This window comes from Vicia villosa, linkage group LG4, assembly GCF_029867415.1.
Source record: "Vicia villosa cultivar HV-30 ecotype Madison, WI linkage group LG4, Vvil1.0, whole genome shotgun sequence".
NCBI lineage: Eukaryota > Viridiplantae > Streptophyta > Magnoliopsida > Fabales > Fabaceae > Vicia > Vicia villosa.
Window position 1 is genome coordinate 141,096,448 of NC_081183.1, and position 25,390 is coordinate 141,121,837.

Here is a 25,390-nt window from a genome sequence, read left to right on the forward strand (position 1 = left end):
AAGGTTCTAAAGATCCAGAAAATTCAAAGCTCTGAAGCTATCCGAGGGAAGCAGAAATCAGAAGCTGCGAAGGTTCTAAAGATCCAGAAAACTCAAGTTCTGAAGCTGTCCTAAATGGAAGCAGAAATCAGAAGCTGTGAATGTTCTGAAGATCAAAGAAATTCAAGTTCTGAAGCTGTCCTAGATGGAAGCAGAAGTCAGAAGCTGTGAATGTTCAGAAGATCAAAGAAATTCAAGTTCTGAAGCTGTCCTAGATGGAAGCAGGAATCAGAAGCTGTGAGTGTTCTAGGGATCTAAAGAAATTCTAGTTCTGAAGCTGTCCAATGGAAGCAGAAGTCAGAAGCTATGAATTCTCTAAAGACAGAAGCCTATATGATCGTCTCTACCGAAATAATCAGGGAAGTCTTTTATTAAAGTTCTTCGAGTATTTATTTCAGGGGGAGATTATTTATCTTAGGGGGAGATTGTTAATCTCAGGGGGAGACATATTCATATGCTTATGCTATAGCTGTGTAATTTGTCTTTTGCCGTCTATTCTTTCTGATCGCAAATTCATATCATTTATATATGTTTTTGTCATCATCAAAAAGGGGGAGATTGTTAGAACAAGATTTGTTCTGATCAATTATCTTAGTTTTGATGATAACAATAATATGAATTTTGCTTAAGATAATATGGTACTCTAATCCAATGCAATTTCCTTTTCAGGAAATATATAAAGAGTACGCATAATTCAGCGCTCAGAAGCTTTGTCTCAAAGGGGTTCAGCATGCAACATCAGAACATGGTCTGGCAAGACATCAGAAGATGGTCGAAGCAGTATCAGAACATGGGTCTATGGAAGCATCAGAAGAACAAGAGAACAGAAGCACTGAAGTTCTGATGGTATCACGCTCAGAAGCACTTCAAGGTCAGAAGATCAGAAGATGCTATGCACCAAGCTGTTTGACTCTGATGATATTCAAACGTTGTATTCACAAACATCAGATCAGAAGAAAGTACAAGTGGCAAGCTACGCTGACTGACAAAAGGAACGTTAAAATCTATTCTAGGCTACGTCAGTAGACACAGCGTGAACAAGGCTCGAGGTAGTTGACAAAAGCGTATAACATTAAATGCGATGCTGTACGGAACACGCAAAGCATTAAATGCACTCAACGGTCATCTTCTCCAACGCCTATAAATATGAAGTTCTGATGAGAAGCAAGGTTAACGATTCTGCACCAAAACAACTCAAATTAACTTGCTGAAACGCTGTTCAAATCAAAGCTCAGAATCTTCATCTTCATCAAAGCTCACTACATTGCTGTTGTAATATATTAGTGAGATTAAGCTTAAACGTTAAGAGAAATATCACAGTTTGTGATTATCGCTTTTAAGAAGCATTTGTAATACTCTTAGAATTGATTACATTAAGTTGTAAGGAACTAGAGTGATCGTGTGGATCAGAATACTCTAGGAAGTCTTAGAAGTGATCTAAGCAGGTTGTAACTAGAGTGATCGTGTGGATCAGTAGACTCTAGAAAAGTCTTAGAGGGTATCTAAGCAGTTGTTCCTGGAGTGATCAGTGTGTGATCAGAAGACTCTGGAAGACTTAGTTGCTGACTAAGTGGAGAACCATTGTAATCCGTGCGATTAGTGGATTAAATCCTCAGTTGAGGTAAATCATCTCTGCGGGGGTGGACTGGAGTAGTTTAGTTAACAACGAACCAGGATAAAAATAACTGTGCAATTTATTTTTATCTGTCAAGTTTTTAAAGCTACACTTATTCAAACCCCCCCCCCCTTTCTAAGTGTTTTTCTATCCTTCAGTAAGTGTTACATTCTTGCTGATAGAGATCACAGAAGGAAGATGGATTCCAAGAGTGATGAAGGGATTTTTCTTGGATACTCTACAAACAGCAGAGCCTATAGAGTTTTCAACTCAAGAACGAGGATAATCATGGAATCCATAAATGTGGTGGTTGATGATGAACACAAACAAGCAGATGTCACATATGATGTTGGAACATTCTGGGAACACACAACTGAAGAATCTAAGAAAGAAGATGATTGCAGCCCCACTATTGCAAAAGCTGAAGCTGAACCCTCTAACAAAGGACCATCTATAAGAGTTCAAAAAGATCATCCTAGTGAACTTATTATAGGAGATCCCAACAGTGGAGTTGTTACAAGGTCAAGAGAACAGGTCTCAAACTCCTGTTTTGTATCAAAAATTGAACCCAAGAATGTTAAGGAAGCTTTGACAGATGAGTTTTGGATTAATGCTATGCAAGAAGAATTAGGCCAGTTTGAAAGGAATGAAGTATGGGAGCTGGTTCCAAGACCTAAAGATACAAATTTCATTGGAACTAAATGGGTTTACAAGAATAAGTCAGATGAACTGGGAACTATAATCAGAAACAAAGCAAGGCTAGTTGCTCAAGGATACACTCAAGTTGAAGGAATTGACTTTGATGAAACTTTTGCTCCTGTTGCTAGACTTGAGTCAATTAGATTGTTGTTAGGAGTTGCTTGCATTCTGAAATTCAAACTATACCAGATGGATGTGAAGAGTTCTTTCTTAAATGGTTACTTGAGTGAGGAAGTCTATGTGGAACAACCTAAAGGCTTTGCTGATCCAAACCATCCTGATCATGTGTACAAACTAAGAAAAGCTCTTTATGGGCTGAAACAAGCCCCTAGAGCTTGGTATGAGAGACTAACTGAGTTTCTTACTAGTAATGGTTACAGGAAAGGAGGGATAGATAAAACTCTCTTTGTTAAAGATGAAGGAGGAAAGATCCTGATTGCTCAAATCTATGTGGATGATATTGTGTTTGGTGGGATGTCAGACACGATGATTAAACATTTTGTTGACCAGATGCAATCAGAATTTGAAATGAGTCTAGTTGGAGAATTAACTTACTTTCTTGGTTTGCAAGTTAAACAGATGGAAGACTCAATTTTTCTCTCTCAGAGCAAGTATGCCAAAAACATTGTCAAAAAATTTGGGATGGAGAATGCTAGTCACAAAAGAACACCTGCACCTACTCATTTGAAATTGTCCAAAGATGAAAAGGGCACAAATGTTGATCAAAGCTTGTATAGAAGCATGATAGGAAGCCTGCTGTATCTCACAGCTAGTAGGCCTGATATTGCTTTTGCTGTTGGGGTGTGTGCCAGATATCAAGCATAACCCAAGATCAGTCACATAAATAAAGTCAAGAGGATTCTGAAATATGTGAATGGTACTTGTGAGTATGGCATGCTCTACTCTCATGGGTGTGAACCAATTCTCACTGGATATTGTGATGCAGACTGGGCTGGAAGTGCTGATGACAGAAAAAGTACTTCAGGAGGATGTTTCTTCTTGGGAAATAACCTCATCTCATGGTTCAGTAAGAAACAAAATTGTGTATCCCTATCTACTGTAGAGGCAGAATACATTGCAGCAGGAAGTAGTTGTTCTCAGCTCGTTTGGATGAAACAAATGCTAACAGAATATAATGTCACACAAGATGTCATGACATTATATTGTGACAACCTAAGTGCCATTAACATCTCAAAGAATCCTATCCAGCATAGCAGGACCAAGCACATTGATATTAGGCATCACTTTATAAGAGATCTTGTTGAAGATAAAGTAATTGCCTTGGAACATGTTGCTACTAATCTCCAACTGGCTGATATTTTCACAAAAGCTTTGGATGCTAATCAATTTGAAAATTTGAGAAGTAAGCTAGGCATTTGTCTTTGTGAAGAATTATAGCAATTAACCGGGTGTGGGGCCAACAGTATCCTTCTCTCCAAATATTTGTTATCATTACATATTAAAGTGTATTTTCCCCCTCTTTTACACCTTCTCCAAACGGTTCCCATTCCCACAAAACCTATTTTCGGCATTCACGCTACCTCTCTGATTCGCTGCATTCACAAACCTCTCTCCATCATTCCATTCACTCTCAACATGTCTCAGACCTCTCCCTCAAAGAACACTACTCCTCGCTCTGAAACTGCATCCGACTCTAGGGCACCAAATATGGTAGGTGATCAAGATGTTGTACTGGATGTTGTGCCATTGAACTCGGTCCCAGCCATTGATCTTGTTGGTAGTATACCAAGAAAGATGCATGCAAGAAAATCAACTGGTGGGTCTATTCCAGAAACGTTCTCTACTAGGGATAAAGAAGGGACTGCTTATGTCCACAATGCAATCGCAGGCCTTGTCACAAGAATCTTGAATGAAGGTCACAAGGTAGAAGGAATATCTGTCCCTTTAGCCCAAGCTCCTGCTCCTGAGAACAGCAAAGATAATCAGGTTGATGCTAGCAAGGATCATGTTGATGTTGAGACATCTGAAACCAACAATGTTGAAGGCTCTGATGCTAAAGATGTTGAAGCATATGAAGATAAAGATGCGGAGATTCTTGAAACAGAGAAAGCTGAAGAGGTCACTGCTACTTCTCCTAAAGAGAAGGCTACTCGCCCTACTGACAATACAAATAATGTGGTGGATCTGGATAATCTTGATGATCCTATTGACATTGCTGATGATGACCTCATCTCCAGCATTTCCAACAGAGTCAAGGCTCGAAGGGGAAAGCAGGTTGATGATCAACATCCTCCCAAGACAAAGGTTGCTCCTCTAAAGAATGCCACCAAAGAAAAGATCAAGAAGGTCTCTGCTGAGTCTTCAAGAACTAGGAGCAAGGTTGCTGTGAAGAAGAGAAAAGAAAGAAGTGTTTCTGACTCCAAAGACAATGTCCTAAGTGATGTCCCTGACATCCCTTCAGAGAAGAAGATTGCTGTCCCAAAATCCTCCACAAAGGTCCGTGATGTTCCCTTGGACAACATTTATCTACACTATGCTTCAAATGCTATCCAGTGGAAGTTTGTTTATCAAAGAAGGCTGGCTCTGGAAAGAGAACTTGCAAATGATGCTCTGGAATGTCAAGAGGTCATGAAGCTCATCAAATCTGCAAGTTTGCTTAAAACTGTTACTCATTTTTCTAAATGCTATGAAATGCTCGTGAAGGAATTTATAGTGAATTTGTCTCAAGATTGTGCTGATGGAAGAACTGAGGATTTTCATAAGGTGTATGTTAGAAGAAAATGTATAGATTTTTTCCCTACTGTTATCAACCGCTATCTAGGTAGAGATGCTGAGGCTCAACCTGAGCTTGAAGTAACTGACAATGAAGTATGCAAAGTTATCACTGGTGGTAAGGTTAAGAAATGGCCCATAAAGAGTAAATTATCTGCTAGTCTTTTGAATGTCAGGTATGCCTTGCTGCACAAAATTGGTGCTGCAAACTGGGTGCCTACCAATCACACTTCTACCATTGCTGTTGGCCTAGGTAGATTCATATATGCTGTGGGAACCAAGACAAAATTTGACTATGGGACCTACATATTTGATCAAACTATGAGGCATGTTGGTACTTCTGCTACCAAGCTACCCGTTGCTTTTCCATCCCTGATATGTGGGATAATCCTCAAGCAACACCCTGGAATTCTGAAAGCTAAAGATTCTGTATGTAAGAGGGAGAGTGCTTTGTCATTTCACTATAAGCTGCTCCAAAGGTCAGATGACATAACATCTGCTGGGACATCACAACCCAGCAAGTCTGTGAACAAAAACTTTCTCATTGCTGAGCTGAAAGAGACTTGTAAGGAGTTAGACAACAGGAAGATGAAGCTTGAAAAGCTCATTCAAAGTCTTGAGCAGTCTACAGATGATGATCATGCTGGTGGAAGCGATGGTGACAATATGGATGAAGACAAGGGTGCTGATAGTGGTGATGAGGAAGAGGCCGAGGATGGTGAGGGTACTGAAGATACTGGGAGTAGTGATGCTGATGAAGAGACTAGTGGCTCTAGTGATGAAGAGATTAGTGGCTCTAGTGATGAAGAGACTGATGGTTCTGACAATTAGCTCTTCTTCTGGTGTTTCTTTCATGCTGATCTTCTGTTTGTGTTTGGCTCCTTTTGTGGCTAAAAAGGGGGAGTGATGGATATTTTGGTTGTTGGTTTTTTTTGTTGGATATTGGTTATTGGATATTTTGGTTTTTTTTGTTGTTTTCTGATACTTTGGATGTTTTCTGGTCCTCCTTGACAATGATAAGTGGTATTCTGTAACAGATGATTAAATAGATGTTTTCTGGATTTCTGGTGATTAATCAAGCTGGCTGTTGTTTGCCTACAGAATTTATTTTTCTGTATTGTTTGCCTACAGAATTTATTTTTCTGTATTCTTGGTGTTGTTGGCTGCTGTGTATGCTCTGATATTATATGGTTACATCTATTCGTGTTTTAGCCAAAAATTTGCCAAAGGGGGAGTTTGTAGATGTTGTTGATTGGCTGTAATTTTTGGTAAAACTCATTGTGATTTTATCATGTCAAAACTGGTGTCATGACATGCATTCTACTGTTGTGAAGTTTTACTTATGCAGGCCTTTACCTGATGTCAAGGCCGATGTCATGACATTCGTAGCTGTTACGTCTTATTCTGTTACTAATTATGGTTATGTGATCTGTTAAGATCCTATGCGCTTTACTTGGAAATATTGGATTTTGATTTGTTCAAGGACGTCTTTAATTGCTCTTATTTTAGGTTCCTTGATTTGTGGAAATTAGTTTTATTAGGTTTAAAACTAATTCGGATCCAACGCCCAGCTGCTGCGTTTTCTGAAGGCTATATATATTATGAAGAAGCTGCAGACCGGATTAGGTTTTTGTATTGAGAAGCTTTAAGAGTTCTTCGTGTTTAAGTTTTTGCGTTCTAGCTTTCTTGTAAGCCAAACAATCATCATGATGATTGTCTTGGTCTAGGTGTTTTTGTTTGAGTTGTAAGAAGTACTTGAAGCTTTTAAGCAAGAGTACCATTGTACTTGATTGAAGCTTTTAAGCAAGATCAAGCTGTGTCTTTGAAGTGTGTCTTCTATCCATATTCATTGAGCGTTATTCATCACTGCTGTGATTGAGGGGGAGTGAGTGGAATCTCTGATCTAAGTAATATTAGGTCGAAGTTGCATTGGGTAGATATTAAGTGAAAGGAGTAATCTTGAACTGTATTACCTTAAATTGATATTACTTATAGTGGACTTCCTCCCTGGCTTGGTAGCCCCCAGATGTAGGTGTGTTTGCACCGAACTGGGTTAACAACTTTCTTGTGTTGTTATATGTTTGTTTACTTCTTGTTCATTTGTTTAAAAATATTCAGATAGTAATGTCGTGACATCCTGTTCGACATCGCGTGTCTGAGTCCAGAATTTCAGAAATAGAGGGAGTGTTGAGGGCGAAAAGCAGCGCGAGAAAGAGGAAGTGGCCCCATGAAATGACTCTGCCATGATTCCCCCCCTTTGTTGTTGTTGGTGGTGTTTGGGATAGAGAAATCCAGACGCACGAGCTGGTGGTGGTGTTTGATTTTTGGTTGTGTGGTCTCACTGACATCTAAATCTGAAGATTAGGGTTATGTTTTGAATGTTTATTTTGAGGATTTAAAGGTTGTATTAGCAATAAGAGAGACCGGATCTATGTGTTGGTGGAGGTTTGGAAGTGTTTAGGTTAGATTTAGGGGATTCTGGGTTTCTAAAGGTTGCAGGTGGTTGGAGAAGATGAAGATTCATCTTCTGGTTAAGGTGGTTGGCTGGTGGCTATGACTTTCTAGTATTAGGGACTATGTATTATTTCAATTAAATATTAATTATTCTTTTAACTTTATTTGTTTTAATTTTTGAATTTTGATCTTTGTATTAATTTAATATCATATATTCTAATTTTAATAACATGTCAAATATTTGTGGAGGGGTTCATTTGCCACATCACCTAAAATTTGGACACATCAGCGTTTTTGGAAAGGAATTGGGAAATAAGATCAACATTGCAACCAACAACATAGTTTAGGGACTGCTTTGTTCTGTTTTAAAATGGAACTAGTAAAGGACCCGTGCGCCCGCACGGGTCACGTAAAGTCAGTATAAATATTAAATAAATATAATATGGTTATGGTTAAAGAATTATATTAAAATATATATTAATTAAGCGAAATAATTTCTTCAATGATGATTATCATATCAATATTAATTTAATTTATCAATTTGTAGTTGTTTTCAATGATGATATTTATGTTGGATAAAAATTAAAATAATATTAGAGATAATTAATTATTATTGTTGATTACAATTTTAACTCTGAAAAAATATAGTTCTTGATAAAAAGTAAAAAAAATAAATAAAAATTGAGATAATGTAGTTATTATGTACTATCATTATCAACAATTTTTATGGGCTCCCACCCCTAGTATGTCTACCCGCTTTTTTTTCCGCAGACGCACATTATCAACAATTTTTATGGGCTCACACCCCTAGTATGTCTACCCGCCTTTTTATAAGCATGATTCAAATTGCAAATTTAAATTATCAAAATAAAAAATTGCAAAAAAAATTATAACATCTATATAAGTCAAGAAACAAAAAATAATGAAATGACATATTATAATTCAATGCAACACATTATGAGATTTAACTTTAAATATATATATTTAATTTGATTTACCAAATAAAAATTTGTACAAAAGATGTATATTATTAATATTAATGTTACTTGTCACATATATGTCGTTAATTTCTCATATTTGTGTTAGCTACTCATACCGAATCAAAAATACTAATGTAATGGAATAAAAACAGCAAAAATATTTAATTCAAATTGCATATCCAATAACAAAAATAAATAAGTTATTAAATAAAAAATAACTTATAATTTTATTTATAATCTTGACAGAAAAAGATTTATATACCAACTTTTTCTTTATATTTGATATATTTAATGAAATGAATATAAATTAGAATTAATGTCAAATATTTTTTTATAGATATTAAAGAAATGAATATAAATTAGAATTAATGTCAACTATTATATGCGTTTAATTTTTAATTTTTAATTCTATACAAAATCTTTTTTTTATGTTTATTTACAATTATTTTATACTGATTCCTCTATTTGAATTTGAATTATGTCAAGGTACTATATATTTGTTGATATTGTATGGAAGGTAGAGAGTTATATGAATTTCATTTTTTTATGATTAATTAACCGTAATGATTACTTTTAGATATTGGAATTGATTTGAAAACTTGTAGCATCCAAAAGAAATAATGATTGTTTTTAGATATTGTCAAATATTAAAGACATAAGGCATGCTAATATGAGTTGATGATGAAAAACGACAATTGAAGGCATGAAAATCGGATTAAAATATTTGTTTAAACTTGGACATGAAATTAATTTTGGTAGACATCAATTTTCTTATTATGATAGTAGTTATTATAATAGTAGATCAATTATTTCTTAAAAAATATTAATAATTGCAAATGTTAAAAAAGAAGACTAATTATTATCACTTAAAACTACATATTCCCAATGACATTTTCTTCAAACTTCTAATTAAAAAAGACTATTAACTATTACCACCTACAACTAAAACCTACTACAACTAAAATCTACCTATATTGGTATATCAGATCAGTATATCAGATCAATCTATTTTTTGTCTAACAGGTTCAGTTTAATCAATGACAAAGGATTGCGATAAAATAAAATAAAACTATTTAATATTTTACTAAATAAATTAGGATTGGAAAACAAAAAAAAGTTAATCGTGTGAATTTTTTAGCCATAAATAACTTTTAGAGATATTAATATTATTATTATATATTAATTTTAAAAATATTATTATTTCTATGATTAATAATTTGTGACTGTTAACTCAACATAATATTTTTATTAGGTTGATTAATGTATAATTGTTATTAATAAGCTCTTAATGTTGATTATTATGAAAATTTAATGAAAAATGAGACTGTTCTCCCATCGAACCATCTCCAATTCTCCACATTTTTTTGTTAATATCCTTGATGCAGTCAAATTTTTTACTCTTTGTCACTGGAAAAAAAATACATTAATAAATAAAAGGCAAGTAAACCAAACGTAGAGGTTGGTGTGAATCATAAATCTACTATAAATCGAAGCAAAAATTTGATGAATGAATAGAGTGGAAATTCAAAAGGTTAATTTTCTGTTTCCAATATGTTAATTTCTTTAACCCAGAAAAATTGTTGGAAGTATAATAGGGTTTGGGAAAAGACTTTAGGTCAAATATGATTAAATATTATTAATATTTAAAGTAATAAATAACATTGTGCGGAAGAAATTAGAAAGGACTGTGGTTCAAAAGCGGTGTTTATGACTCTTCTTTTTTTCACGTGCGACCTTTCTGTTAAAAAATAATGCATTTAAGACTTGTTAGCTACAATTAACATTGAGAATCAAAATAATTAAATTGGAAAAAGAAATGAAGCATGCTTGAATTATTTGAAACATAAATATTTGGCACGTAAAGAGTCACATAATAAAAATGGTAATAATTTAATTGGAAGTTTATATATACAGTATGCTTGTCTAATTTATACTACATATTTTATTGGTTATCATTTGGAACTGTAATTAATGATGATTAAGAAAAATTAAAGATGAATTCTTATTAGCACTAAAATTGTGTTTTTTATGAAAAACAAAGAAAGTATATTTAATGCATTTTATAATTATTTGTGTGAGTTAATTTTTTATTTAGATTGAAATAAATAAATTGAAAAATCATATTTAATTTATGAATTAAATCAAATCCTAATCTTTTTTAACTCTCCATTGAAACTTCAGTGAATCATATATTTAATTTATTGGTATTTAAGATGGTCCTCCGAACCATGAAGACACTTTATTTTTGGTGAAATTTTTATATGAGAGAATCGTACTCAAACTCTCCCGTGAAATCTTATCCTTCTTTTTGAAATTTTACGTGAGAAAATTGCAATCCCAATTTTAAACTCTCCCGTGAAATTCATGTACCAATTTTTTTTCAATTAAATATATTAAAAGTTTTTTTTTAAAGAATTAAATATGAGGATGTACACTACTTATATATAATATTTTTATAAATAGTAAATAAATATATAATAGTTAATATCTTGGCCTTTTGTTTTAAATATAAAAAAGAAATAAATTTGTGTCTTTCATAAAAAAAATTGTTTATTCATCAATCATAATTTTCTCATGTTTTTTAATAAAAACAAATATATGTATCAACTTTTAGAATAAATGTTAACATCTTATCATAAATAAATGCTAACATTTTTTCATGTCAATTTTATTTTTATTTGTATCATGTAATAATAATATATATCATTTTTTATCAGGTATATGATATTTTTATTTAAAAAATTTATAAAAGAAATCATACTTAATTGATTGAAACAATTTTTTATAGAAGCAAATTATTGTTACCTATAAAATTATAATGTAATGGAATAAAAACAACAAAAATATTTAATTCAAATTGCAAATTCAATAGCAAAAATAGAATATTTATCTAATAAAAAATAAGTTATAATTTTCTTCATAATCTTGTATTATTAGAAGATAAATTATTATTTTTAGACCAACACTTTCCATTTTTAAAGGTTGAAATATATATATTGAGACTAATTTACAATAAAATAGATACTAAATAGGCGAATATTTATTGTATTGGTAATGATTGTGTTTTGGAACCTATTAATTAGGAATTATTATTATATATTAAATATAAATTTAAATTTTAGATGATCCACTCACTATAGAATCTCCATTTTAAATTTCTTCCCTTTGATTTTGATTTTTTAAAAATATATTTCATTAATAATAATAATAATATTAATTGAATGATGGACATACGATATTCACATTCTCATACATGAACATACAATTAAAAATAGTTAATAAATCTACTATAAAATATACAAAGAATAACAATTTTGTGTTTCATAGAAAAATGGTCAATACCAACTCTTTCTTTGTATTTGATATATTTAATGGAATGAATATAAATTAGAATTAATTTCATCAATTTTTTTATGGTTATTAAAGGAATGAATATAAATTAGAATTAATCTCAACTATTTTCAAGGTGGAAGATACAATAATGCGTATCGAAAGATTTTATATGCATTTAATTTTTAATTTTTAATTCTATACAAAATCTTTTTTGTATGTTTATTTAAAACTATTTTATACTGATTCCTCCCTTTATATTTGAATTAGGTCAAGGTACTCTATATTTGCAAATATTAAAAAAGACAACTAATTATTACTCACCTAAAACTACATATTCTCAATGACATTTTCTTTAAACTCTCTAAATAAAAATGATGTTTAATTATTACTACCTACAACTAAAACCACCATGAATATTTATACAACAATTTATATATGTTAACTTATCTAACGGATTCAGCTTAACTAATATATTATGATAAATTTAAAATTCAATGTATTTTGACTCTTATCTCACTTTATTAAAATCATACGTGTATAATATAAACCGTAAAATATAATATTAAAATATTTTGGTAAAATACAATTTTAATAATATTAATTATATTTTAATAGTGTTTGTAATGGAACTTAATATATTATTTTTTTTAAAAGAATATCACAAATAAATCAAATTGATAGATGGTTAAAAAAATATTACTACATCCCATTAAAAGAATAATAATTTTACAGGACTCATTTCCCATTATCCCATATCCACCCATTATATATTTTTATTATAATAATGAGTCTTTAATATTAAGGTTAGAAAAATATTACTACAATCCTTTCATAAAATCTACATAATATTACTACAATCCTTTCATAAAATCTACATTTAGAAATTGTAATTACGTTTAAGGGTAATGAAAAAATTCCTTAAATCAATTATTTACTTATTTATAAGTCTTATAATCTATATATAAACAACATATTGCAATACAATTAAACATATTTAAACCTCATTATTTATTTTCAATTATATATTCCATCTCATTTATATCAGGTTAGTTAAAATATTAAATATCATTTAATTGATTTAATAATTATTTTATTAGAGTAATTGGAATTTTTATTAAAGATGTTGGTGTTTAACTTGTAGTAATGAAATATTAATAATCATATTCATAATCACATCATAGAAATCAAAAATAGCCTTTATTAATAATCATATTCATAATCACATCATAGAAATCAAAAATAGCCTTTATTAATAATCATATTCATAATCACATCATAGAAATCAAAAATAGCCGTCAACTTGCAAAAGATTTAAAAAGCCATCTGCATTAATTCGTATAGGCTCCACCACTATTAACAGACCATTGAAAATCTGCATAATAATGTGAATCTGTGTTGGCTATGCATAGAATCATATATCTGTATTAATTCCTATAGGCGGAATAATGATGGATAACTTGTAATAAGAACGATCACGATCACGCTTTCCTTGCAAAGCAGATTGGCATGCACTGTAGCAATCACAATGATTCAATACTTTTATTAAAAACATAAAACATCTGTAACATAAAACTAACAGTTGTGCTATTTTATTTTTTTTTGACATTTATGAGCATATTAGTGTGACTGTATTATTCAAAATTATATATTACTGGATCCAAACTCAGTTCAAGACTTGAGTAAATTCAACACAACAACAAAATCAAACAAACAAATAAAGAAAAGTAAATATGTGAGAAAAAAAGATAACAAAATTCTCACGGTAACAACATCAATCACCAACTTACCAAACAAAATATTTAAGGTATCCAGATATCTATCGGTGAAATCAACAATTTTAAATTAATGGGAATTAAGTATACTTCCAAAATCAAACACCTTAATTTCTAAAATTATCAACATTTGAGTACAACACTGATTTTTCTGTCAACATTTAACAAAAATCAAATTCCTCCAGATTTCTCAGCATAAAGACTTCATTTTCCTTATATTTAAGTCTAAACAAAACAGTAAAAAAAATCATTTTTCTCTCATTAATTCGTTAAAAATATTTTTTAAATAAAAATATATTAAAAAGACTTATCAATTTAAAAAAGTAGAAAGTAAAATCTGATCGATGAAAAGCAAAAAAAAATTAAAGAAATTACCTTTGGAGGTTTCGAAAGCATTGTTGGTTTGGGAGGAGAAAATGAAAGATTAGGGTTTCAGAAGGTATGAATAGTTGGGGATTATGTTGTGGGTTTTAATAAGAAATCTTAAAGCAGTCAAAATTAAATGAAGAAATTGGAAAGAGTTTGCCATGGTTTTGATAAAGGATGAATTTACGGTTCTCATGCTGAATGATGATGCTTTTTAATGGATCAGTCACGATTTAAGAAAAAAATAAGAATGGGAAACAAAATTGAATCGGTTTTGAAGATGACAGTGGAAGAGGGAAGGACGGAAATAACTTTGAGAGGAAGTGAAGATGATTTAATATAGGGGATGAATAGGAGAAGAAGAATGAGAAACGTTTGATATGTTTCCAATGTCTTTTCAGAGTAAAAACAGTGTATTTTCCAATGCTTGGGAAACTAAAAGCGTGTGATGATGGAATATAGCGTGTTCCAATAAAAGGATTTCAAATAATTAGGGCTGCTGCAATTTAATTATGTTTAGATGTGTAATTACTCTCAGGGGTATGCAAAATCATCTTTAATTGATTGTGATTAGGGTAATTAAGGGAATTTGGTGGTAATTGATTTTTATATATTAAAATAGATGACCAATTTCGTGAGTTGGTCAAAACACGAGGACCAAAAGTGTAATTAAGCCTATCTTAAAATATGTTTGATATTTTAAAATATTTTAAAAATAAAATACTAATATTAATATATAAAATTATGTTATTTTTAAAATTTTTCAAAAATATCAATAAATACAAAATTTCAATAAATACAAAATTCTCACTTTTTCAATTCTTTCAAATCTTCAATCACATTAAATTATCAAAAATAGTCTTATTAAAATATAAAAAATAGTGTTATTAAAATACAAAATTAATTTAATTTTTAATAAAATTTAACAGATTTCACGTTCATCAAGAACACTAAACCCAATACTTCAAGTATTCATTGTTCTTCACTCATTCTTCATCCCAGTGCTTTTCAAAACCCAGATCTTCATTTGTTCTTCATCTCTTCATTCTGATTATTTCCAAAACTCATATCTTTATATATTCTTCATCTCAACCCTTTTAAAAACTCATGTCGTGATTTGTTCCTCATCCCAATTCTTTCCAAATAAAAACCTAAAACTCTAACCTAAATTCAATTTGGATAAGTAGGTTGAATTTCTCTCACTATTTTTTTGAATTATTGGTGGAGATTGAAAATTCTGCATAAAGGCCTAATTTTTGGAAGACGTTGAAGGCATAGAGATTGAGACTTGTCTACTAGTAATAATCTAGGTTTATAAATCTCAATAAAATCACTTTATGCATCCCATTTAAAGCTATGTTAGTATGATGATTTTAAAAACACACTACAAAAAAAATGCCATATTGTGACACTCATTTTTAGTGATGGCTAATTATTTGTCACTAAATATCACTTTTACCTACAGTTTTACTCTATCATTAATATTTGTCACGAAAGACCACTTTTACCTACAGTTTTACTCTATCACTAATATTTGTCACTAAATATTACTTTTACCTACAGCTTTACTCTATCACTATTGTCCTATTAGACAAGAAAACATATAATTGATTTTTACTCTTAAAGCAATCAAAATTAACTTTATATTTTAAAAAAATATTACAATTTTCATTAAAAATGCTTTAATTATTTATGATAGCAAAAATTAAAATAATTTTTTTGATTTAAACAAAAATTAATTTTGCTCACAAAATAATTTTTAACAAAAATAAATTGTAGATTATAAAAATAAAAAATTATTTTAATTTATTCTCACCATAAAAATTTTTATTTACTACTAAAATATCTTTATATTTAATACATTTTTCCTTTTATTTATATTTATACTCTTTTTCCTTTTATTTGTATAAACTTATTTAAAAAATAATAATTTTTACAAAAGTTAATTATAGATTGTAAAACAATTATTATAGATAAAAAATTATTTTAATTTATTCTCACCATAACAATTTTTACTTATTACTAAATTAAGTTTATATAGTAATAAGTAAAAATAAAGTTTCTCTTTTATTTATATTTATTCTCACCATATATATTTCTCTTTTATTTATATAACTTTATTTAACAATAAAGTTTAACATCAAAATCGAAAACTGTTTCTCACCCTAAATCGAAAACGTTCTTCACCCCAAAATCAAAAATGTTCTTCACGCTGAAATCGAGAATCGTTCTTCACTCCGAAATCGAGAATCGTTCTTCACATTGAAATCGAGAATCGTTCTTCACCCTCAAATTGAAAATGTTCAATCGTTCACACCAATCGTTGACAAAAATGGTTCTATCACTGTGAGATTCCTTTTTCATCTTTCATTCACTGTGAGTTTCAGATTCCTTTTTCAATCACAAAAATGGTTTTCCAATTCTGAAACTCATCTATTTTATCTTTCATTTTCATATTCAGGTATAGAGTACGTTGGGGATTTAGAATCAAAAACTGATCTGAGTTTCATATCTTCAAGTTCAGGTGATTTATTGTTTGTCTAATTTTTCAATTAGGTTTGTGATTTATTACTTTAGCACTTTGATGCTTAGAGGATTTCTTGGTGTCATAGAATGGTAAAATTTAGTTACAGCTTTTGGTTTTAGGCAAGCGAGTGTGTTTTGTAGCAGTTTTTGGAATCTATTTGCTGGGAGTGCAATTAAGAGAGTTTGTTTTTGAGGTTTTCCTAGGATCAAATTATCAGTTTAGGTGAATTTGTTGGATTTTTGACTGGAGCTCTTTGTTTAAGTCTTATTGTATGATTATGTTTAATGTTTGTTACCATATTTTGTATTTTTTAAGATTAGAATTGGATCCTTCATCCTAACACGAATTAAACTAGAATTGGAGGTTCTCATTGTATGATTATGTTTTATGTTTGTTACTGTATTTTTTAAGATTAGAAGTGGCTCAGCATCAATAAAATTAGAAGTTTCTTCTTAATATTTTGAAACTTGTGATTGCTGAGATTACTTTGATTTTGAAGAGACTAATTGTCTGAATAACCTTGATATAATTGTGGTTATTTTTATTAGCCACTTGTTGGTGGATGTTTTTGATGCAATTGGGGATATTTGCAAACTTGACAAAAATTATATGATTCTAAGTAAGGATTCACAAGGGATAATAAAAAAGGTGTCTTAGATGCCATGATCCATAAACTATGCAGTTGCACAATTATGGTGAGCAATTTCATCAGAGGCTCAGGATATATAATTAGTGATCACAGTTTGATATGATATGCATGTTAGTGTGTGCATCAACTCACAAACCAAGCATTTTGTCGGCAGATGCATACCCTCGCATTCTCTTGCTCTTTTTTTGGGTCAAGATCAAAGTTGCTCTTTCTAACTGTATGATAGGACTATGGGTTTGTGCCTAAGCTCAATCACTCAGCTGTGAATAGGAAGTTAGTGACTGTGGTGGCATTAGAGTCGACTCAATTATGTTAGTGAGTGAGAATATGATTGAAGAAGGAAAGTGGGGAAATCATTCATGTTAATAGTGATTTGATTGTTAGGAGAGTTTCTTTCTAATAGGAGCTTTTGTTTATATTAGTGACTAGTGGCGAAGTACTTTTTAAGCCTTTATGCAGTGTCTGTTTTCATGTCTCAAGTTTTAGAGAGGCTAATTTTCTTTTAATCTGCATACATTAGTAATCACATGTGCTACCCCTGCCATTGAAATTAGGTTTGGGTTTTATGGTTGGAGAATAGTGCTATTGTTTTTCATTTTTTATCCCATCTAATAATTCATGCAATGGACTTTTCCTTCGAGCTTCATTGTGGAAAGTGTTTGGCACATGAACAGATCAATTTTTTTTCTCATTCTTCTCATACATTTACCATTTTGAATATTGACTTGTACCTCAAATTTTCTATCAAATTGGATTTTCTCCATGCTTGATGATTGTTTAGACTTCAGATAGATTGAAAAATAAAAGCTGGCTAAGTTTTTGGTTGTTAACTACTTCTTTCATTGTTTAGGATGGAGCCATTCTACCATCAACTGCAAGGACTTTAACTTTTGGCGGTGAGGTACAAAATATATTTTTATATTGCACGCGTTTCTGGTGTTTTGAAATAGTTATGGACTTGGAAAATATATGCTTAGTAATATCTTGGACACCTGTTATTTGTTATTTGTTATTTGACACCAAGCTTTTCTTTGCATTAGTTTAGAATCTGTCATTTTGTTTTCACTTATGCGGCGTATGTAAACTATAATCTCTTGATAAAGGAAGTTAGTTTATTGAGATGAATTGAAAAATGACAGTTTGAATTAAGAATTGGAAATTGGAAGGATTATGGGAACAGGAACTTTGATTGACACTGATGGCTTATACCCCGTGCCTTCTTTAAATGAATCATTGGAGTTATGGAATGATCTCATCTTCTGTGCTTTAAAAGTTATTTATGGTAGTATTTTAAATATTAAGTACATATTTTTAGGATATATCAAGGGGCCTTCTTTGGGCGCAAAGGCATCACCAGACTTATCCACAAATTAGAACAGATATGTTGACAAAGCCTATAGATCTGTTAATGTTAAATCAACTGAAAGAGTCATATTGCGAAATCAGAGTGAGTTCTACTACTTTATCTCATTTTGCCAAATTATTACTTTATTATATTAACTCATACGATATGCCATTTTTAATAATTCATAGTTGAGAGAAAACCGACAGTTGTGAACAATACAAGAGGAGCTATTTATAGCATGAGTTTACATCTCATGGGTTTTATACCTAAAGCTGCTGTCTCTTTTTTCTTCCTTTTATTTCTCTCTCTCAGCTTTGTTATCTCTTCATTGCCCTCGTGCATGCATTTGCAGTTATGTCAATGGTGGAAGGTCAAAACTCTTCTATATGAACATGCTATTTTAGTCTATAGCACCGCCGTAGCCGGCATCCCTTTACAGATTGGCCATGGCGGTTATCAAAAAAACCTGCTACACCATTCCGGCATGGCTGCCATTTAACAACAATATACTTTTGCCACTTTGTAGTTCTTAGAAAGTAAATTATATATAGATCAATGATAGCCGAACATATTGAAATGGTTCACGTGTCTGATGAATTAAAAAAATGCATCAAATCACAGACTACCAGTGGTGAAACTCTAAATTTAGCTTGCTCCAAACTTGAATTCAATATAAGTTATCTAGTATTTTCTCTATAGGAGGGGCAACTTGATGCTATTGCAGTAGTTCATTCTTACGAGGATAAAGCGGCACCTGGATCTCACAGGACAAGGCTTACTTCTCTCAATGTACATGTTCTCAGCCAAATTCTTTCTTCATTTGCCCTCAAATTTTGCCATTACATAATCATATGCTTAGACTTTGACAACTGACAAATACTATTGCATAGGTTCCTCCCATGGGGTTGGTCTATCCAATGCTTTTTGTTCCTGACGTGTATCCTCCTCCACCACGGACTTGGTTAGTGCGTTCATGAATTTTCTCTCTGCTGTGACAATGTTTGTGAACTATTTTACGTTTAGATGACCCTTGTGATTTCCCTTGTTAGGTTTAGTGACTACGAGGATATGCTAGAAGATACATGGCATATTGACTTTTCCCGAAGGTCTGACATGTCAGATACTTTCTATCCTAATATCAATGGAGGACTGCCCATGTGGGAAAGTTATCCTGTTTATTCAACTAAGCCGGAAAAAAAAATCTTGGCCTAAAACCCTTGTTTTTATGATTTCAGTGATGTTGTTTTTATGATTTAAGTACTAGAATGCAAATTTTGAAAGGTGTGCTAACTAGGAGAGTTGAGAAACCCTTGTTTTTTACACTTGTTATTATTTTGATACTAATTGATTTATGAGAAAGCTTGATGATAAAAATTACACATTGTTTGTCAACACTGATTTATGTGTTTGATTTTTCAATGTTTCTGCTTCTGTGTAAATCAGATTTGACTTGGTTATAACTGTGAATGGAAAGAAGGAGAAAATTGCTTCAGGTTTGCTCAATCCATTTCTTTCTCACTTGAAAGCGGCTCAAGATCAAATGGACAAGGGTGGTTATTCAATTGTTCTTGAGCCGGATGATGGAAGTGATTCCACATGGTTTACCAAAGGAACTCTTGAAAGGTTTGACTTTTAATGTTTCGGTTTATTGATATGTTTGGTATAGCTTTAAAAACATTATCATTTTTATTGTCGCATGATTTTGAATAATATTTTTGAAGAGCTTGGTGGACTAATCGTCATGGTTTTATAGGTTTGTACGCTTTGTAAACACTCCTGAGATATTGGAACGTGTGTATACTACAGAAGCTGAAATCTTACAAATCGAAGAGGCAATTGCAAGTCAAGGAAATAACTCGATAGGGATTAGCACTGTAAGTAAAATATTAAGCATTATTGTATGATTGATTGTCTTCACTTTAAAGGTTGTTTCGGTTTCAGTAATCATGTATTTCTACAGGTGGAAGAAAACCAAGTAAAACATGCAGAAAACACAAGGTATTTTTAAAAGAACGAGTTTGTTTCAAATTATCATTGAGAGCCACTAACTCATGTTCTACAAATTTGTGCTCTGCTAAGATTTTCAAGATTTAAATTTACAACGAAACTTGCTACTATACACAGGCAGGAAGACTCAACATGATACGAACGAGGAGAAAGCGATTGTACTTGAGTTGATTTGATAACAGATGGATTGTGTCTGGGAAGGAAGAATATAATGGTGAGTTGATTTTATTTCATTACTGTGTAGATCGGTTTTTGTTTTGGATTTGTTTGAAGTTATTTGAGTTTTGTTTTCTTCCTTTAAACTTTGTCACTCGGCTTCTACTGCTTCAATGAGTCTATGCTTTTTTTTGTTGAGAATTTCCATTTATGAATGAGTCACTGGTAGTTAGATTTAAGTAAAACCTAACTGGATTTACCATTCATGGATTACGCGAGATTGGAAGTGCTCATAAGTTAGATCAATTTATTCGAACTCAAAATATCATACAATTCCAAAACTAACTTTTTTCTATTAGTAGATTTTATACTTGATCCTGGAAATTAGCATAAACTGTAAATTCCAACATTTGTATGTAGAAAAAGATGATATACGTTCAAATTTTGATGCTAGTATGCAATACATATACTACTAACTGTTAATACATGTGTATATTATTGCAGGCTAGATTTTGGGTCTCCTTTGATTCCTGTTTAAAATATGGGGACCCAATTCTTAACTGCACTAATCTTTTTCCTGGCTATTGGTTACCTCCTTGTAATTGATTTTTCTGTTGTGTGTTACCAAAACTAATTCATTGAAGGTTATCTTGTTGGCCAAAGGAGTGCTTTCTAGAATTTACCTTGCAATTTATTTGTTCTATATTGAAGTTACAATTTTGGACTATACTCGAAACATCTTGTGTTGATTAATTTGAACTAATTTATTTTGATTTGATAACATCTCATTGGTTGCAGGTATTTGAAGTACTGACAAACAAGTATTTGAAAAATTTGAATAGCTTGAATTTGAATATAAACTGAGTTGTATCCTTCTGTAGAAGATGTGTGATATTGTTATGCATAGTTTATTTAGTTTTGTTTGCATATTGATCATTATTTATTTATTATTTCAGGAAAAATTTAGATGCAGATACATGGAAGTGAGCATAGCAGGACTTTCAAAGTTATGGATACATCAACATACAAATATAAGAAAAGGATTTTTATTTTATTTTATTTTATGTGAAAATTCAAATATAGAAAATAATAATATGGAGTTGGATATATACTAAGATGTTAAGGATATGATTTATTTTGTAATTAGTTTTTATCAATATTATATGAAATCAATCTTTCTATATTGAACTATTTGACTTTATTTAATAGAAAATGGTATAATAGTTTAATGTTAGTTATTTAGCTTTGTCATGGTTCAAAATGTAATGGAAAATATTTTAAATGAGTAACTTTTATTTAAATAGTAATATTTCTCAATTATATTAAAAATTGAATTTATAAATTTATTATATTTTTATATAATAAAAATTATATTATTTGAAGTTCTAGTGACAGCTAAAAGAAAACAATCCGTAGCTAGAGTTTCTATTATTTGTAATACTAGCATTGTATATAATGACACTGTAGGGAAAAACTTAACCGTAGCTAAAAGTTATTGTGACAATCAATTTGGTGTCACACTACACCCCCTTAAAGTTGACGCCAAGTGTGGCTGTCACTCAAAGTCCAATACACATTTACCTACAGATTATTGACTTTTAGTGACACTTTTTGAGTGTCACCGAAAGTCAATTTTCTTGTAGTGACAATTATTGGTTGGTGGTGTGATTTTCCATTATCAAATCTAGATTGAATTTTAGGAACGACGAATGTGAGAGTTAAGAAATATCAGGATCTGGGTTTTTTTGTTTTTTTATTAGTAAACATGATTTCCTTAGGGTATGTTTGGATATCACGAAATGAACGGAGCAGAATGGAATGGAGCGGAGTGGGATGGAGCGGAGTGGAACGGAGCAGAACGAATGTACCATTCCATTGTTTGGAAATTTTAGAACGAAATAAGACAAATTATTCATTCCGCCCAAATTGGAGGGGAAGGAATATGGTGGTAAGTGGTGGAATGGAATGGAATCCATACCACTCCTTTCCGCTCCGCTCCATCCGTTTTTAAATTATCCAAACAACGGAATATCATTTTATTCCATTCCATTCCGCTCCGCTCCATCCGATTCCATCAATCCAAACAAAGCCTTAGGGTATATTTGGATATCATAAAATCAACGGAGCGGAATGGAGCGGAGCGGAGTGGGATGGAGCGGAGTGGAGCGGAGCGGAACGAAGATACCATTCCATTGTTTGGAAATTTCAGGACGGAACAAAGTAAGTTGTTCATTCCGCCCAAATCGGAGGGGAAGAAAAATGGTGGTAAGTGATGGAATGAAACGGAATCCATACCACTCCATTCCGCTCCACTCCATCCGTTTTTAACTTATCCAAACAATGGAATATCATTTTATTCCATCTCATTCCGCTCCGCTCCACCCGGTTCCATCAATCCAAACAAAGCCTAGGTTAAATATACAATGTCCCCCTGTCATTAGGGTGAGATTCGGTTTTGCCCCCCTGAAGTTTTTTTTTGTTGATATGTCCCTTATAAAACCAAAACATCAATTTTACCACACCCTATTACCACAGATGTTGACTAAGGCACATGTATATTTTTTTTATGCTGACCGTGTAATAAAGAAAGATGGAATCTAAAGGAACATCATTGTGTACTGCATGGAGAATGCTATTTTAAATCTTCAAAACGAACAAGAACAGGTGGTTTGGCTGATTGATTTCCAGGGTTTCAATATGTCACATATATCTATCAAAGTGACACGCGAAACTGCTCACGTATTAGAGCATAATGGCTGCCTTATGAACGAGCATTCAGTAGCTTGCTTTGCACTGGATGATTCACTACTTACCACATACAAAACTATTTGCTATACACATACTACTATACACATCACATTCACACACAATAACAAACAGCACAAACATGTACACACGCATAATTTTTTAACACAAACACATTCACACACACAAACAAAATGTACACACACATTATTACTACAAACAATAGACACCTCACGCACAGTCACACTTAATATCATCCACACACACAGAACAAATATCTACACAGCCACACACACACAATAACAATGATCATATGTTTTCATTAACATGCACAAGCACACAACAACTACTATTTCATTGTGAACAGAAAATCACCACCGTATAATGCTTAAACATCAATAAGACAACAGACACTTAAATATAAAGCAGATCCACGCACAATAGTCAAAGCACAACAACAATCAAATTTCGTATGTAGGAGAAGATAATGTTTTTAGCTACGCAACCACAATCAGTGTAGAATACATTCAGACAAAGAGCAAGATGCACACACAACACACAGTTCAAAAATAACAAGACACACATGTAAACAATGATGTTACATCACACTAACACACATCACAACACAATATTATAACAATGCAACAACATGCATAGTGACACGTACAATTGTCAGTCAATATTACTAGCATATAATCACACACCAACAATTTTGATATGAGAAACAACACTAAAATACCATACACATACATGCATCATGCTGCATAAGATACAATACATAGTGTTATAATACAAACGAATACATGCTCATTCATATTATTAGTATCACTCAAAAACGCAATTATTAAGAGCACATTTGCATAAACTACTAAGTACTGAGAAACTAGACAGAAAACAATGTTTATACACCTGCGCCAACGAACACGCATAACTACAATGATCACATCAATGACACACAGTATAACACGCACACAACATATAGGTCTTAACACAAAGCAAATTGATACCTATATCACAATTATACATACATAAAACAGAACCCTCACTCTTGATAACACTACTATTTGCATGGCATTCATTATTATATATGCTTGCATAAATACTACATCACTTAGTATTACAATGACATAATACACACAAAAACACACACGTGACTAGCACACTTACACACACTGCTTATACGTAATTAGTATCATAGATAATGACATCATGGTATCAGAGATATTCTTTAATTTTTGTTCATTCATTATTATGCAGTATCCATTCTATTAGATTTCCTGCCAGGAAAGGATAATGTTGCACATTCATTTTATCTGTTTTCCTTTGGATCTTTCATTTTGCTGACATCAAAACTCAATCTCTAATTGTTATAGGCGCTCAATTCTTTTCATGTTGAGGTATTACTCATACCAGCTATATCAGAACTCAAAGAAACCCGAACCTCTGTTTTTGGGTTTGAGTCACTTGATCAAACAAGGAACCAAATAACAAAGAACATGAATTTGTTAGTGTTGCAAGAAAATTGATAACTCATTGAATAACACACCTGACATTACTAGCGACAACATACAGAACAGTAAATCTACAAAAGATATCACTTGCTTTTCGTATATATAAATGTTGTAACGAAGTAGCTCATAGTTTTGTATAGAATGGGTGATGTCTGGTTATAAATTGACTAATTTTATTGATATCAATTATTAAGATTCCATGACTGTAAATAAATATACTCGCATCGCATATAGATCATTAGACAGGTATGTTACTTTCAGACTTCTAAGCTGCAATAAATTTTTACAAAACTAACATTTGTAGAGCAGGTGGAACACTTGCACTTTATTCCTTGCTTTGCCGACATGCAAAGATAAAAACCATTCCCAATTAGCATCGTACTGATGAAGAACTAACAACATATAGTCGTCCTACCTTCCATGAAAGGTCATTTGCTGCAAAAACTAAAAGATGGTTGG

At 31.7% G+C, this 25,390-nt stretch overlaps 2 protein-coding genes across 2 annotated transcripts; both read left to right on the top strand.

Annotated features, from left to right (window-relative positions):
* Positions 1-4,108: 4,108 nt before the first annotated feature.
* Positions 4,109-5,917, top strand: LOC131597977 (uncharacterized). Its single transcript, XM_058870634.1, has one exon. It carries the CDS (start codon positions 4,109-4,111, stop codon positions 5,915-5,917), a length of 1,809 nt encoding a protein of 602 aa, XP_058726617.1.
* A 12,118-nt stretch (positions 5,918-18,035) lies between these two features.
* LOC131599799 (uncharacterized) lies at positions 18,036-21,769 on the top strand. The gene is made up of 9 exons (XM_058872052.1): positions 18,036-18,068; positions 18,483-18,614; positions 19,212-19,301; positions 19,403-19,473; positions 19,562-19,618; positions 19,956-20,135; positions 20,266-20,386; positions 20,473-20,510; positions 20,637-21,769. Exons 2-9 carry the CDS (start codon positions 18,549-18,551, stop codon positions 20,653-20,655), a joined length of 642 nt encoding a protein of 213 aa, XP_058728035.1. The 5' UTR covers positions 18,036-18,068; positions 18,483-18,548; the 3' UTR covers positions 20,656-21,769.
* The last annotated feature ends 3,621 nt before the right edge of the window (positions 21,770-25,390 follow it).